The 16,592-nt window shown below is 32.2% G+C and overlaps 1 protein-coding gene across 3 annotated transcripts in view; it reads left to right on the forward strand.

Annotated features, from left to right (window-relative positions):
- The window catches only part of CADM2 (cell adhesion molecule 2), a 1,092,572-nt gene that overhangs the window by 991,727 nt on the left and 84,253 nt on the right, over positions 1-16,592 (forward strand). For 2 of the 3 annotated variants that reach the window (XM_036017949.1, XM_036017950.1), the window contains one exon: positions 3,794-3,913. The exons of the other annotated variant lie outside the window; for it this stretch is intronic. In XM_036017949.1, the coding sequence (XP_035873842.1) occupies positions 3,794-3,913 (120 nt within the window). The remainder of the gene's footprint in view (positions 1-3,793; positions 3,914-16,592) is intronic. 3 annotated transcript variants of the gene reach the window in all.

Below are 16,592 nucleotides of genomic sequence, written 5' to 3' on the forward strand. Positions count from 1 at the left end.
AAAGTGAAAATCAGAGAGACAGGTATTTAGACTTAGGAAGAGAGCACAGTCTTTTACTAATTTTTGCTTTGAAAAAGAGTTACAATCAGACAACTAAAATAAATTATTTCCAAAAGGAAGTATTGGAAAAGCCTATTCATTACACAAATTAAATAAAATATTCTTTTTTATTTAATTTAATTAACAGATAATACATATAACTTAATACATATATATATATAACATGCACACACACATAAACTCCTATATATGTAATTTTAGAGACCAAAAAATTCTATCTCAAAGCTATCTCATTCATTAAATGGACCTAATAATAACACACAAATTTGTAATTATCAATCACCACTGATCACAATAGGATCTGTTTAGTGAACCTTCTTGGCTTTTCACCCTTTCTGCAAAAGTCTCAAATTAAGATAAAATGGATATAGTGCATAAGGAGAATGGGGACATGAATCTCAGATCAGATTCACACTGCTTTCAAAGTTGCAGGATGTGTGGGCAAAGATGTTTTGATAGCAAGGATATTTATTAAAAGAATAAGTTGTTGGTTGTAGTATCAAAATTTTATCCTTCAGAAAATAACTGTGGCCAGTCTATACTGAAGACAGATGGATTTTTTAAGAGCAGAAGTAAGGAAATCTTTTAGTTGTATATTAAACTATTAGACCCTGTCCAAAAAATTGGACTCTTCTAGATCCTTACAAATATGTTATATGTTTGTAATGCTATGAACAAATTCATTTGGTAAATATTTACTGACCTTTTACATTGAGGTAGGGTCTCAACAATAAAGTAGGCAAAGGCCTTCCTTCCAAGATTAATTGTCAAGTGGGGAGTCACTTAAAAAGTGGAGGTAGAAAAGGAATAGGATACAATATTCCTGTTCTTTCTGAGAATTTCAACTAATTCCAGCTAATCTTACATCATTAAGTTTTAATGGACTGTGATTAAACTTCTGGTATTGAATATTTAGGTTATTTCAAATTTTGGTATTTATAATAGAGTTGAAATAATTGAATGAACATCAATGTACAGTTAGAAGACAGGATAGAATGGAGAAATCCTAAAATGTTTTGAAAAAATGCTTTAGAAAACATAGAATGAAATGAAGTTAATAGTGATTCAAGACATGTAACAGTGACTGGGAAAGATTTCTTATACAGGTTATTTTCTTGATCCAGTTGTCATAATGACCAAGGTACATTACATAAAATTGCTTTCAGCCAGTTTGTTTTTAGGTACATATGAAGTGAAGATGAGAGGATCATAGAGGATGATGAGCAGCAGATAAACAGGAGCCAGACTATGAGTCAAAAAACAAAACAAAAAGCCTGTGGTGTTATCTTTTCTACCTGTATACTTTAAAGTAGTCAGGTAGTTCTTTTAGAGTGGATCAACAATTATTAAAACAACTTGTTGTTTTTACATTCTATGAAAATTAGCCTAGGTAAACATATATTTCATGCATTTTCACAATTATGGTATATAAGCATATTATTTGATTAATGCAAGATGTTCATAGTACCTGATAATATATAGACTCTCTCCAAAATAAATACAGATTTATTACTACCTATCTTAGTTGATACAGATTAAGGAAGAACAAAAACTCAAATCATGTGTTTTTTTTTTGTCTAAAGTACAAATAAAACAAAAACAAAAAAACAAACCTGTCATCTGTACTCCAATTCTTAAGAATCAAATAAATTTGAAAGGCTACTTTTCAGATCCAGTGGAATCATTCTAACCCAGTTTCTGATAGCGAACGATCTAACATTTTATAATCTGTAATAGATTTGATAATATCTGGTTATTTATATGGAGTTTTAAAAAACTAATATTGTAGATTCTCATGTTTGATAGCTGCGGAAGATATTTTCTCTTGCATTAATTAAATACATATATTTTGAGGCCCTAACTATGCAAACAGATGAAGAATATATTATTTTCTATTTTATGTATGTGTGAAAATTAAAATTAAAAATCCAAAACATTTCATTTACCTTCAGCCTTCCTAAACTCTTCAAGAAAGCTTACCACGAATATAAGAAGTTATTATAAAAAATTAGTAAACAAGAACAAGCAAAAGAGAGAGAGAGACTCAGATGGAGAGCAGATGACAGCTAGTAGGGTAGGGTTGAGGGGATGGAGAGATTAAGCAAAAAGGGAAAAGGACTCATGGACATGGACAACATTGTGGTGGTTTCTGGGAGGAGGGGGTATAAGGGACTAAATGTTAATGGAAAATATAATAAAGATTAAATTTAAAAAGTGTGTGTACACACGTATATAATATTTATTAATTTATGTTGTTAGAGTCAGTTTTACTTAGTGATCATGGTAATCGCATGCCAGGCAATACCCATTTTTGCTAGTGATTAATGTAGCAACATTTAGTTTTTGGAAAATTATTTCCTTAATTTGACTAGCTAGAAAAAAACTTTCACTGTTAAAAAACAGGTATAAACATCAATACCTAACATAAGAGAGTGATCTCATGCTGTTTGCTGTGTCTCCAGTGCAAAGAATTCAGCAGGTTAAAGTCTGAGGATCCAGTAGGGCTATTTATCGGGAGTAAAGAACTAGAAAAATTTTAGTTTGATGCAAAGACTTAAATTGAAAGACTGATAGGGAGCCTATTAATAGCAAAATATCTGTCAAACACTCTCTGAATATGTTGGGGCTGTGTGACAAACATGTAAAATCAAACCCCGGCACAGTAATTACAGGCAATTTGTGAACTGTTTCTAATTTCCTTACTGTGTGAATAATATCCCTAACCACTTGAGACATGATTTGACTCTCTGGGGATCTCATTGAGGTGATCACAGCTTGACACTGGCGACATTGTTTCAGTATTCTCCATGCTGCTCTTCCAGTTTTCAGCTGGTCTGGAGTTAAAGGAAGGAAGATTTGGGTGTTAAACGCTGAGCAATTCTTTCTGTTCATTATGTTCTCTGTGGTTGGATCTACTGTTAAGTTTTGGCAACTTTTACTAATTGTGGATTAGGGATTGAATATTATGGTTCAAGTACATGCCCAATCATTTCTTCTAGGTATGCCAAATAAAATAAATCATAAAGCTTTCAGAATATTGTGTTTCATGCTAGTTGACTCGATAATTGTTAAAGACTCCTAGGTACTGCAAAATTGTTAGAAGGCGTTACCAACTAATCAGGGTAAGAACTACAAGACTCTAAACTGTACTATTAACATCATCAGTGAGAAAAAGAAAAGCAAAATAATAATAATAACTGGCTTCTTTTTTGTTTCTAAAGATCATGCTCATCTTATTAAGTGTTCTTAAGTGAAAAAAACAAAAAGCATTTAACATGCATATACTCATCCATCGTTAACATTTCTTTAACCTTATATGGTGGTGTTATTTGTGTTTATTTCCGTTGTGTTGTTTTGTTGTTTATATCTTTGGCAAAGCATGTCATTTTTTGTTTTACCTATCTGTATTTTGCTACTGCATGTCAAACTGTGTAAATGACTCAGTGAAAAAATGAATTCTTGTCATTTTAAATTTCACTCTAAATCTTGTGAACAATCGCTTTGTTCTCAAACACCGCTCCACATCTTCGGTTCGTGTAGGAGCACGAAAAGGAAGTAAACAAAAAATGACAAGAACTGTGAGGTACAGCTGGCTTCGTACCCGATAATCTGTTTCAGCTTGTTAAAGTTAAGCCTAAATAAGATATATGTATTTGTAATTTGAATCCTTTGTGTTTCTTTCTGTTTGCATGATATGATTTTGTTTTATATTTTGTTTTTTTCCACTCACCAGATGTTTCCATCACTTTGCTTCCCACTACTATCATCCCCTCCCTTACCACTGCAACAGTCACAGCCACTGTAGCCATAACCGCCAGCCCCACCACACCTGCAACCACCAACAGCAGAAGAGGTATGGTATGCTTCTTTGTTATGGCCTGGAAAACACATTAAATGGAACTTCAAAGGTTTTTTTTTAAGGGTAGAAAAATTGAGATCCAATTTTACTTAATCATAGGAAGTAATTAAGTCACCTAAATTACTATTAATTAAAGTGATTGGAATAGAATATGAGACAAATGTTATACTTTAATTTTAGTATCATTTATAACTACTATGATAACATTCCAGAATATAGGTTAAAATTTGTTCCAGAATATAAGTTAAAAGTATTCTACAACATTGAGCAAATTTAAAATGTGAACATGGACACTGTTTATTTGCCTTGTCTTTTAAATGCAAACAAAGAAGTAAGTTCAAAGATGCAGAGATAGCTTCTGCTTTCATAAAAGCCTAGTTAAATGTTAACGAGTTGTTTATTTCTCTGAGAACAGATTAAAATACTCAATGTTGAATTTATTCTAAAATGGGTATAATACATGGGCCGTTAAAAACTATATAAAAACATAGAATGTTTAAGTAAGTATTCAATGTAGCACCCTAAAGTGATTTCCTGAGTAGACCCACTTATTCTAACAGAATGTTCTAAAAACAAATGTTCTAGAGCTGCCCAGCATAATAGGAATTGATATTGGCTCCATGAGTATTTGCTGATTATCAGTCTATTAATAAGCATTTTTGCCTCAAGGAAAATAATCCTGAAGAAATAACAGTATTTTTTAAGGGCAAAACAAATATTTACATAGGCTTCACAAATATAAAAGAGCATTCCTGAGCACTCATTAAGTGGTTAGTAGATGAAGAAATAAAAAGAGTTGTTTGAGTGCATTATAGAAAAACACATTTTAAACTTTATTTCTGCAAAAGCAGTGTTCAAAGAGAATTTGTCTTATGTAAGCCTGTCTTTTTCTACTTATATGTGTTTTGTGTCATGTTGGCTATACTAATGTGTGTTAACAATTTAACTTAAAATCATGGAGACCTTACATCAATATATTTGTAATAAAAGTTGTAACACGGGAAGGCTCAGAAGTATTTTCCGTTACTTGTAAAGATTGTTCAATTAGACTGTTTTTCTTGATATTTTCATTAATTTTCAATATTAAGTTGAGTTGCTAGCTTTCACTTCACAGTTATCATAGCATTTTTCTCTTGTTTCAAAAATCATATTTGATAATTGTTCATCTTTCATAATTATGACAAATCTGTTATACAATGTACAAGACTGAAAGCTAAAGTTTGATGATAGTAACAAAAATAATTTTTCAAAAATACTATTTTGTTTTAGTATTACTAAATAAATTATATTTGAACTAAATCTCCCAGTTTATGTAAAACTGGGAGAAAAATAATAAAGATGAGGAAAGTTAATACTTTATGATATTATATGAAATGGAAAATGCTCAAAGTTCTACTTTGCTTTAATTTATTATTTTTTGAAGATTTTTACAAACAGTAATTCAAATGAAATATATTTCATACTAACAAAATCTCAATTATAATATTACATTGAAATTTTACTAACAAATCATTTTGACAGAAAATGAGGGAAGTATATTGATTTAAATTTTTATTTTAAAGACCTACTTATAGCCTATTAATCAGGTATGCTTTCTTTCTTCAACAAATATTTATTGAGTACCTGCTATATATGGGATAATGCTAGGTCTTAAAATTACAGAAATTAAAAGCATTGCATCTTGATATGTTTCTTACTGCATTTTAATCAACCTGTTTAAATAAAATTAGTTTTATATGTTTTCAAGTAAATTTGCTTATTTGTGGGTTTCCTAAGATGTGTTGTGAACTTCATATCATGTACTTTAAAAGTGCTAATAGCATTAATCTCCCTCAAATAAACATATCAATAAATAAGCTTCAGAGGACACACACACACATACATACAGCATTTGCTCTTTTTTTTAACCAAATAGTTGAAAGTATGTTTCATGTGGCACCAATGTATATGGAAAGCAATGTACTTTGTAAGTTGGTCAATCCATAGTATTTATTTTATATAGAAAAAAATAGTAACACTGATATTAAATATTAGTCTAGTGCTTACTTTTCCTTTGTGTCTTCAACATTTGGGGTCTAAGGGAAGTCACCAAGCTCACCTGCATAGTCAATTGTTCTAGTCCATAACTGAGGGAGTGGGAGATTCAGTCAGTACATAAATATTGTTATGAATTTTGTACTCTAACCCTTTTAAGCTACTGTACAATATTCCCTTATTTGTGCATTACCTATTAAATTAGAGCTTTTGAATACAATTGTACTTTAAATGGATTTTATTTATAAATTAGTTAAAGGTGAAAATTATGGTAAAATATGTCATAATAAGAATATGTTTGCTAAGAAAAGCTGAGAAGTAAAGAGAACTAAATATTTTCAGCTTGCATATTTTTTAAAACAAGATTATGTTCCATCACTTTAATTCACAGATATGAAGTAAACTAACTATATTTTATTTTATTACATTTAAATGAAACTTCTTCAAATTTTATAAATAACATTTGTCTAGCTATCTAAATAATGACCACAAATAAATCACGGTTTGTATCTCCTTTGACACTCTTTGACCAATCCTATTGTTGCTGATTTTTCCAACTTAAGGTATGGTGAACATCAGTGTAAAAAAAAAAAATCAAAGAATCATAGTTGTGGCTATATTACAAATCAAGATGAAATAGAGCAAAAGAAACTACCCAAATTGTCAGTCATAACCTTGAAAATCTGCACATCTGTTCAGTTTGTACGTGAAATGTATCTCTGTTTGGAGGAAGAGGATCTTCAGCCAAATGAGAGAAAAGCTAGCAATTAGCAGTAGCTTGTTACAAATAAGGCATTAAAACACAGAGAAATGAACAAACTTAAACAGTCCTGGAAAAGAGAGAAAGTAAACCCTGGAGAAATCTGTGGATGTGAAGGTTTAGTTCATCTGTTTAGAAGATCTTGGACAGTGAAACAAACGGAGCCTCAGCAATTTCATTAGGAAAATCAGAAACACTTAACAGAAGCACTTAATTCCCAGGGCATGTTGAAAACTAGATATTACATAGAGTTCTAGAAATATAATCAGCACTCAATGTATGCAGGACATTGCTCAGTTCTTTTTAACAGCATAGATGTGTTTACATGTAATTGGATCATACAGTTAATACAATGCTACATTTTCCTATTGTAATTACAGTTTTAATTCTAGCAAATATTTTTGGTGTTAGTGTAGTGATTACTTATTAATTTTAGATCTATGTCAATTGATTATATGAAAAAGTTAGACAACAATTATATTAGAGTGTATGGAACTTTATTTCTATCTATCTATCAATCTATTTATCCATCCATTCATCCATCCTTGAATTTAAAAACAGTTTATAAACTTCCCATGTTATGGTATTCTTGATATATATTATATACCTCATATATAAAACATTTTTATTGATCTCAAATTGTTTTCAATCCATAAAAGCATTGTTATAGCACAATTTAATTTCTGCTTTTGGAAATTGCAGGGTTTTTTCTTTTTCTTTTTTTAGACTAGCAGCCTGAGTAGCCCTATCATTCAATATACAATAGAATATATATGTGTATATACACACACACATATGCACACATACATATTCTCTTATAAATGTTTATATAGTATTACTAGGTCACTGTGATACATTTTAATGAGTTAAATATGATAATTTATAAAATTGTTCCAAATGACCTGCTGTGATTTTTAATATTTATATTATTTTATCATGGTATGTTTTATTTGAAACCATTTTCTATTTTTAATCATAGAAAATTTTAATTTTATGATAACTATATCATAATCTAGGAATCTTTAGCAGTATCCTCATTATGTAGATGATATAAAAGTATTGAAAATTTAGGAAACATAGGTTATACATATTGACATATATCGATGTCAATGTTTATCATAATTTTTATTTTATTTTTTTAAGATTGTATTTATTTATTTTTTATAAAGAGAGGAGAAGAGAGGTAGGAAGAGAGGAAAGGAAGCCTCACTGTGTGCTGGCCTTTTGTATATCTGCACTGGGAAGCCTGCCTGCAGCCCAGGCATGTGCACTGACTGAGAATTGAACCAGCAACCCTTTGGTTTGCAGGCCAGCATTCAATCCACTGAGCCACACCAGCCAGGACTATATATCACAATTTTTAAATTAGAATTTATAACTCTGACTTTACATTTATCAAGAAAGAATAACTAAACTGCTAACTGCTGACTGCTATCTGTTTTTATCTCTGTAAAACTGCAAATGTCCTAAAAGACATAGATATGGAGAGAAGATATATCTCATATATTTTCTGTCCTAAAACTATTAGTGTGTTCAAATATTTCATGCATTTCAATGTAACAGATGGGGGAAAATTCGAGAAATGATGATGAAGTTATTTGTACAATCTATGTAAAAATCCAAATTGTGCAAATATAGATTTGGTTTTACATCTTTGACAGTTGTAAATGATAACTTTATCATTTACATCACATCATTTATATAGTAATCTGTGAGGGGGGCTCCACTTGCAGAGCTCCCCCTAGCTGCCGTGGTTGAGAATAATTCTACTAAGACATGATCTGCTTGGGGAGGAAAGGCTGACCAGTCTCTCAGAAGAGAAAGGTGTTTTAGTCCCTCCCTCAATGAGCTTTTATCCTTTTATCCTTTTATCAAAGAAAAGAGGTATGGTTTACAGATAACATTTCTGGGATCATGGGGATCCTTTTGAGTCAGGGTCTGGTAGACAGGGTGACACCAATAGGCTGTAAAACCTTGGGAAACAAACTTATTTTGTGCTTGGACCCTTAACATCTAAATTGAGGACAGTCTTAGCGAAGCATGCTTCACAGGACTTTATGCATTCTTTCTTAGGCCTGATCACCCCCTCCCTGGGAATGGCCAATTCCAGCACAGGACTGCACGGCCTTCGGTATTATTTCCGGCCTGAATCAGGCAGGGCAAGCAAGGCAGCCAAGAAATGAGGAGACTTTACAAATAGAATGAGGATTTAGGCTATGGTAAAGCCAAGGGGTGAGGGTCGTTTTTCCCTTTTCCACAACCCCCTAATCCCTTCCCTGATGGCCCCTTACTTGCTGTCCCTATCCTAGATTGTTCATTTCTTGAGGAATATTATTCGTCATTGACTATCCAGCCATCCTCCAGGGGCCAAGCAGGGTGAAGTAATGGGGGCAGAGGCTGCGCCCCAGTTGGGAGGTTAAGTTTTGTTTTCTTAGTGGCTTACAGTCCCAAGGTCCCCTAGCCATGGGGCTTTTACGCCTGTCGGTGAAGTTACAGCTCCTGAAATCAGGCAAGACGGTTCCCAACAGTAATCTCAAACAATTTATAAGTTATAGTGAGGTTAACTGTAATGGAACCTTAATTCAGGGTGGCATGGCAAAACAAAAACAAAGGATTGTTTTAATTTAAGAAATCAACCATATCAAATTATCTGCAACCTGCATGATAATGCTCAACCACACAAAATTTAGAGATGGGTGCTGTTGTGTTGGTCCCAGACTAATGAGAATAATGCTGTGTTTTAGAAATGACTGAGGCTCTCACCTGTGTTCTTATCACTTGTAGGAGCTCCCAACAAAATTTATAACTCACAGGCCCTGGAGGACCACACAGTGAGGTTACAGATAGAAAGAGAGAGAGAAAGCAAGTGCATAGATCTGAGACTCTGTTTTTATTAGGGTCCTAGGATAGGTGTCTAGGGTTTTGTAGGTTGGCTCTTTATTGGCAAACTTAAAACAAAATAGAAAGAATGGCAGGAAAGAACATTGCTGGAAGGAGTTCCTCAAAGCCATCAGTTATCTAGGATACCTGAGCTTTCTGAAGGAGGTAACTTCACAGGCTGCATAACCTAGTCTTCATTAGGTTGTTTTGCTAGTAACTGTATCATATTGCTGGCAATATATTTATTCAATATGGATGTCTTCTGAAATGAATGCCTTAGCAATCAAAAGCTTCATTCAAAGCACTTATACCACAGGTCCTGAATTCTTCACAATTAAATTACACAGTAATTGTGTTACTAATGTTTAAAAATGTAATATTAAAGGAAATATTTTAAATCACCTATGTATAATAAGATGAATTATAGCCTATAGCTAGAATGAATATAACTCCAGTCTAGAATCATAGGCCCACAATTTTTAGCACATATACTGCTATTGTGTTTTTAATCATATGAATCATAAAACTTAATTATTTAACTGTAAATGAATTTGGGGACCTATTTGACATTGCTATTTGAAAGATCTTAATAAATAACTACTTTCCATCTCTATAGGTTTTCTGAAGCTTAGTGACATAAAAAATAAGTCAGGTACACACAGTTAAGCTACAGCAAATGAAAAGTTGCTGCAGTATTTACTTTGTTTCAGCATAGAGAAATTGAGATGGATTATAAAATTCTATTCATATTTAATGAGCATTTTAAATTAACTGCAATTGGCTAAATGTTAATGATGAAATAGTATTTATATGCAGATTTCTCTATATCAATTATTATTTTATGTCTCTGGTTTCAAAATACAATATGCTAAAATAAAATAAATGCATATACATGCATTTCAAACCACTGTCTGAAGCACTTATTTAATTATAATTGATGCAGTTTAAAAAGTAATAATGATTTGACCTGTGCTTCTATTATCTATTTCCTTCAAGTCCAAAAAATTCCAGTCTATATATTATTTGTTTTCAATAATGTGCCCTCTCCCTTTTGAATTAGATACTTTAAAAAATTGAAGACAAAGAGATAAAAAAGCATTTATCAGAATAAAAGAAAGCCAACACTGAGAAAGAGTGAATGGAGTAAAATCATTGTGGCTCTAAGTTAGTGACTATAAGAACACTGAAATAGAGCACTTACAACTGTAAAATATATCATCTTGACACAGTTAAATCTGAAAGTGTGCAAATCAAGAAGTTGTTTATGAGCTTATATTATGAGTGTTTAGCTATTAAAAGTGTTTCTGGTTTTATTGGTTGCAATAAAACACAATTTGCATGGTGTTGTAAGATTTTAAAAATTAAGTGTCAATATGTTGTCTTTTTTCACTTGTCAAAAATTAAGCAATAATTCAGTTTCCAGATGGTCCTTATAATGAGACCTGCTTATCTGCAAAAAGACAGGTTTCCACATTTAGCTAAATAATTGTAGCTAAATTTCCATTAGTCTTTTAAAAAACATAATTATTATATGAATTTGACTCAGTTTTAAAATTAAATATATGAAACATAGTTCATTATGAAAAAAAGGATTCTAAAAATATTTCTTACTTGGAAAGAACAAGCAACACATATGTTCTATAGTTGCAGGCTCTCCAACCTTGCTTATGAGAGCCATATTGTTAGTGCTAAAGGCAGTGGCTACAGCCTGGGTGTGAGTGGACATGCAGAGTGGGGTTCCTGGGCTTTCAGTCAGCTGATTTATATTTATATATCTATAGATAGATATAGATAGATAGATATGTAGATAGATATGTAAAATCAGTTTTCTTCAAGTGTTTACTAAATGCCATAAAATAGGTATTTTAAAATTTATTTTATTTTTTTAAGATTTTATTTATTTATTTTTAGAGAGAGGGAAAGGGAAGGAGAAAGAGGGAGAGAAACATCAATGTGTGGCTGCCTCTGGCATTCCCCTTACCAGAGACCTGGCCTGCAACCCGGGCATATACCCTGACTGGGAATCAAACCGCGACCTGTGATTCACAGGCCAGTACTAAATCCACTAAAATTTTCAAATATATATATATACCTATATATATTGCAAAATATATATATGTATTGCAATACCATCTATTATGGGAAACAGAACACTTATGCCCCATTCTATGTACTAAGAACACTCTTGTGGATTGTTCAATTTAAAGCAGCAAACATTTTAAGGGTTTCTCTATTTGGCTTAGATCAATTTACACAGAAACCTCTGTATTATTAGTTTATATTCCTTTTAAATAAACAATCTACTTGTTTTTACTTTTATAAATGTAGGAATAGTTCATTGATTTTATGATAATAATCTTAGATTTAATATAATCTAATAATATTTACAGTTCCTGCAAAACAACTTCCAAGAAAAAGAAAATGTTTCCTAGTAGACTATATGCCATTTTCTTTCATTCATTTTATATAACATGCATATACATGCAAATATTAAATTAAAATTTTTCATAATTATTGTATTCCATAAAGCCCATCACTTATAAAATATCAAGATTAAATGAATTACTTATTATTAGGATGGTAATCTGTTTTATATTTTAAAATTCAGCCTGCATATATGAATAAATATATTTCTAGAACAACTTTAAAATTATTTTAAAAATCATTAATAAACTAAACTGGTTGTATCTTTCTTACTAACCAACATATTAAATTGATGAGCCGTGCCTTTGAAGCTGAAAAGATTGCCGGCACTGCTCTTGCTTCCTTGACACTCCACATGAAAAACACAGTTAATAACCTCCTATGTAAGCTTGGCGAGACACCGAATTGATACTAATTAAACCAACTTTGGGATAGAAGGTGACCTTGACTTCAGCTGGAACTTTCTGCCAGGACAATAAATAAGAGCAAAAGCCACAAAGCATGATTCCTGAGAAGGATCTAATATAGTCTATTCATTTTGGGGAGTTGGTGGAATTCATTAAGTGCTTGGATCACTTAATGAAACTTAATAGTGCTTGTACTATTTTAAAATATTTCTTGCTTCAATAATACAGTAGTTTTTTATTTCTCTAGATTTCAAGTAATCTCCTATTAGCTTTCTATATTTACTTAAATTAACCTGTGGCCAGAAAATTAAAAACTACTTGATGTAAAGTGGGCGTAAGTTGAATGCAAGGCAAGGATACAGATTTTTCCAAATGACTTCTCCAATATGCACAGAATATTTGTACAATTTTTAGTACTGGAACTGCTTATGCTTTAGCTTCAGTAACACTGGCTTTTACATAAATAAATGCCTTTACAAAATGATTAAGAACAATGACTAAGAAAAAGAAATTGTCCCAGTAGGTACACAGGTTTAATCTATTTCAAGAATAACTTTCAAGTTCAATGATTTATAGCAGTTCCACAGTTAAAATTTGAGTTCAGTAATGTTAAAAAGAGTCAATAAAGTTACTGTAAATGCTAACTGTTAAGTAAGAACAGAAATTAAACTTTCTTTGCCAATACTGTTTAAAGAATTACTTTGGTGTAACGGGAATTTTGTTGAAAGTGTTCACTATAATAAACAAAAATACCCAATTTAAGCCCAGTTATTTTTCATTTTAGAGAAAGAAATAAACTCAAATATTCCCAGGACTATTTTATATAACTCACTAGTAAGCAAAGAATGCTAAGTAATGCGTGTTTAAAGGGGAGAAGAAAGCAAATTTGAACTAATGTGAGAAATTGGATTGGAATCATTGAGAAATATATTTTTTCAAAAGCATTTGAACCTAATTTGATATCTAACAACCAAGTTCCCTAATAAGAAAACACACTCTTTTGGTGTAGTCTGTGTTAAATTGTAGTCTGGGTAAATTACAATGGTCTTAATACATACAGTTTTTTCTCTTGAAGTTGTGTTCTTTAAATATTGATGATAAACCTTTTTTCTAGTTTAGACAGTGTTACTCATATATCAGCAAGAATTGATGACAATTTCACAACATAGTTATAGACTTTTTAATGACATTTTCACAGAAGTATGGGTAGAGATCGTGGAATTCATAATGGATGGAGAAGCAGGAGTGTACTCTCAACAGCAAGGTGTTTATCCTCACTGGATCTGAAGGAAATGCGTGGGCTATCAGATTCAGAAAAGAACTGGAGGCAGAAAAGGGCAGCTTGAAAAGAGCAGGAGTCAGAGAAGGTCACAGCCAGTATCCAAACCTAAATCAAGTGGGAACATTGGGGGACAAATGATCAGTATCGAGCCTCTTCTCCTGCTTTCCAGAAATTTCTCATTAACTAATTCCAACTGAAAATCAGAGGTCAAGGAACCTGAATGAAACAGTACAGAGAAGTCAGCCTGTCAGAGCACAGAGCAAGGCAAACAAGGATGCAAGATGGATTTGGGGACAGAAAAGAAAATGAACAGAGGGAGGGACATACATGTGTTTAGGATGTCATCAGATTTGTTTAAAATATGTCATCTAATTTGATCACTTGGGGTGATTGCATGACTATTTTAGTTTTGGATTTTTCTCATTAATATACATATTTCAAGTCTATAATAGAAAACTACTAATGGAGCTAGTAATGGTGGTAAAATACCAGCCCTCCTAATTCATTCAAATATGTAATTTCCCTGGTAAAGCAACAGTCAAAAAGAAAAAAAACACTGTAGATGGTAGAGGGCAGATTATGAAGCTTGATATGGCTGGCTTTGTTATCATATTTTTAAAAATCTTTAAAAGCCTTTCTCTTTAGATATCCTAATTTCCAATAGATAATCATTTTAAATCTTGCTGTGAAGAATACCCATCTAATTCATTGAGTGGTGATAGATTCCTAATTTGCAATATTCTCAAGTCTATTTGTATGGGCCCAAACTATTTCTTTTATTTGAATGAGGTGCTTTGAAAATCACTGTGGTTCTGGGAGGCAGGGTAATAAAGCTCTAAAATGAGCCAATCACAAGTTAATAATAAACTGATATATGTATATATATTATTAACTTTCTATTAAAAGAATTTTACTGTCACATACACAAATAATTTTCAGTCTCAAGGTAATAGCCATTCAGAAAAGAAAATAATTTTCTTCATGAAAAGTATTAGAAACCATAATTATGGTCTTTAATATATAACACAGTATATCTGTCTTAAATGTTTTTAAGTATGTATATATTATTAACTCAATTAAGCTGGTAGATAGAAAATAGGTACAATAAAAATAATTTAACTTGTGTTCACTCTAAAGTATACCTATTTGTCTATACTATACCTTGTGACCCTCCATGTTTTACCACTGACAGGCCAGAAAGTTTTGTTTAGAGTGAGATTTTTTTCCTCACCAGAAGAAATGTTTTCATTGCTTTCAGAGACAAAGAAAGGGAAAAGGAGAAGCATTAGTCAGTCGATCGCCTCCCTTTTGACTTGGACTTAGGGTCGAACTGAAACAGGGTATGTGATGTGTCCTGATCAGAATTGAACCCTCAACCCTTTGGTTACCAAGAGAATGCTCTAACCAACTGAGCTACATTGGCCAGGGCAAGAATACTTTTTAAAAGACTAGAAATAGCCCTGGCTGGCGTAGCTCAGTGGATTGAGCGCGGGCTGCAAACCAAAGTGTCACAGGTTCGATTCCCAGCCAGGGTACATGCTTGGGTTGCAGGCCATAACCCCCAGCAACTGCACATTGATGTTTCTCTCTCTCTCTCTCTCTGTGAGTCTCCCTCCCTTCCTTCTCTAAAAGTGAATAAATAAAAAAAATCTTAAAAAAAAGACTAGGAATAAAAGTCTAACTTTTCTCAAATTTCTAGATATTTTATTCTATAGTTTGAGAGTTAGATGAAAATTGAGCACACATCTCAAAGTGCTCTTTTAGGGAACTAAAAACAAATCCTCATGTGCTTTTCTTTTAGCCCTGCCTGGTTAATCCAGATATATTCCAATTTAATTTTAAGTCAAAAGAAAAAGAATACAAGTGAAAAGGAAGTTCTAATAGTGGTTCATTTTAATACTCCATATTAATATTTATAATTTAATCAATATACAGCAAACTATCCGTGTAGGATTTTTCCATGATAATATATCAACATAGGACTTTAAAGTATAGTATACAGCATGTTCTCAAGGTGCAATAGACATTTTTGCACTGGGCTAACGAGGAAGAATATCTGGACTCAGCATGAGATAGTGAAAGTAATTGCTGGGCAAGATATTTTGGTGTCATCTTTATTTGCCCTCTGGACATATGATCTTAGGCAAGACAATTTATCTCTCTGGATGCCAGGTAGCTATGTGAAGTCCAACGGTCTTCTCAACTCCTGAATTGTATGGAATATGATATGCGTATGCGAGTGCTTTGCCAGGGACCAGCAGAGTTTCTGGTGTTTTTCATTGAGAACTGCTGTATAAAATCTCTCTTCCAATGACATTATTTAAATATTTTTAAACATATTTCCACACTTCCAACTCATTTATGTTTGAATATTCTGAAAAACTAAAAGTTTAAATTATTAGACTCTGACCACAATATTTGGCCTTTAGATTACTGTTTCCTAGCCATATGCCCATCTCTTCTCCCATCATTTCCATTTTCACATTCATTTCTCTCCCAGTATTTTCTCTTCCAAGTCTTTATATACCTAGAGAGGGTTTTATATGTAAAATCCCCATCCTCACAGCATAGTGGTAAAATAAATATTGAGTTCCAGCTGTGAGGCACAAAACTAAAATATATGGTCAAGCTTTGCAGTTCTGTATTTGAGTCCAAGTCTCTTCTGATCAACCACTTTGTAACCAAATCCCCAGCATAAATCAACTTTCTGATATTATTTTATGTTGGAATTTAAGGCTGATCCTTTTTAAATAAATTAAAATGGTTATAGAAAAACAAAATGGTGAAGAGTATGTCTTCAATGAACTCTTCATTTTGCCACAGATAAGGTTTGCAACTTTTCTTAAGCTCTCTGTGCTTCTGTTTTTACATAAAAAAATACAGATT

This window comes from Phyllostomus discolor, chromosome 2 (genome assembly GCF_004126475.2).
Source record: "Phyllostomus discolor isolate MPI-MPIP mPhyDis1 chromosome 2, mPhyDis1.pri.v3, whole genome shotgun sequence".
Classification (NCBI taxonomy): domain Eukaryota; kingdom Metazoa; phylum Chordata; class Mammalia; order Chiroptera; family Phyllostomidae; genus Phyllostomus; species Phyllostomus discolor.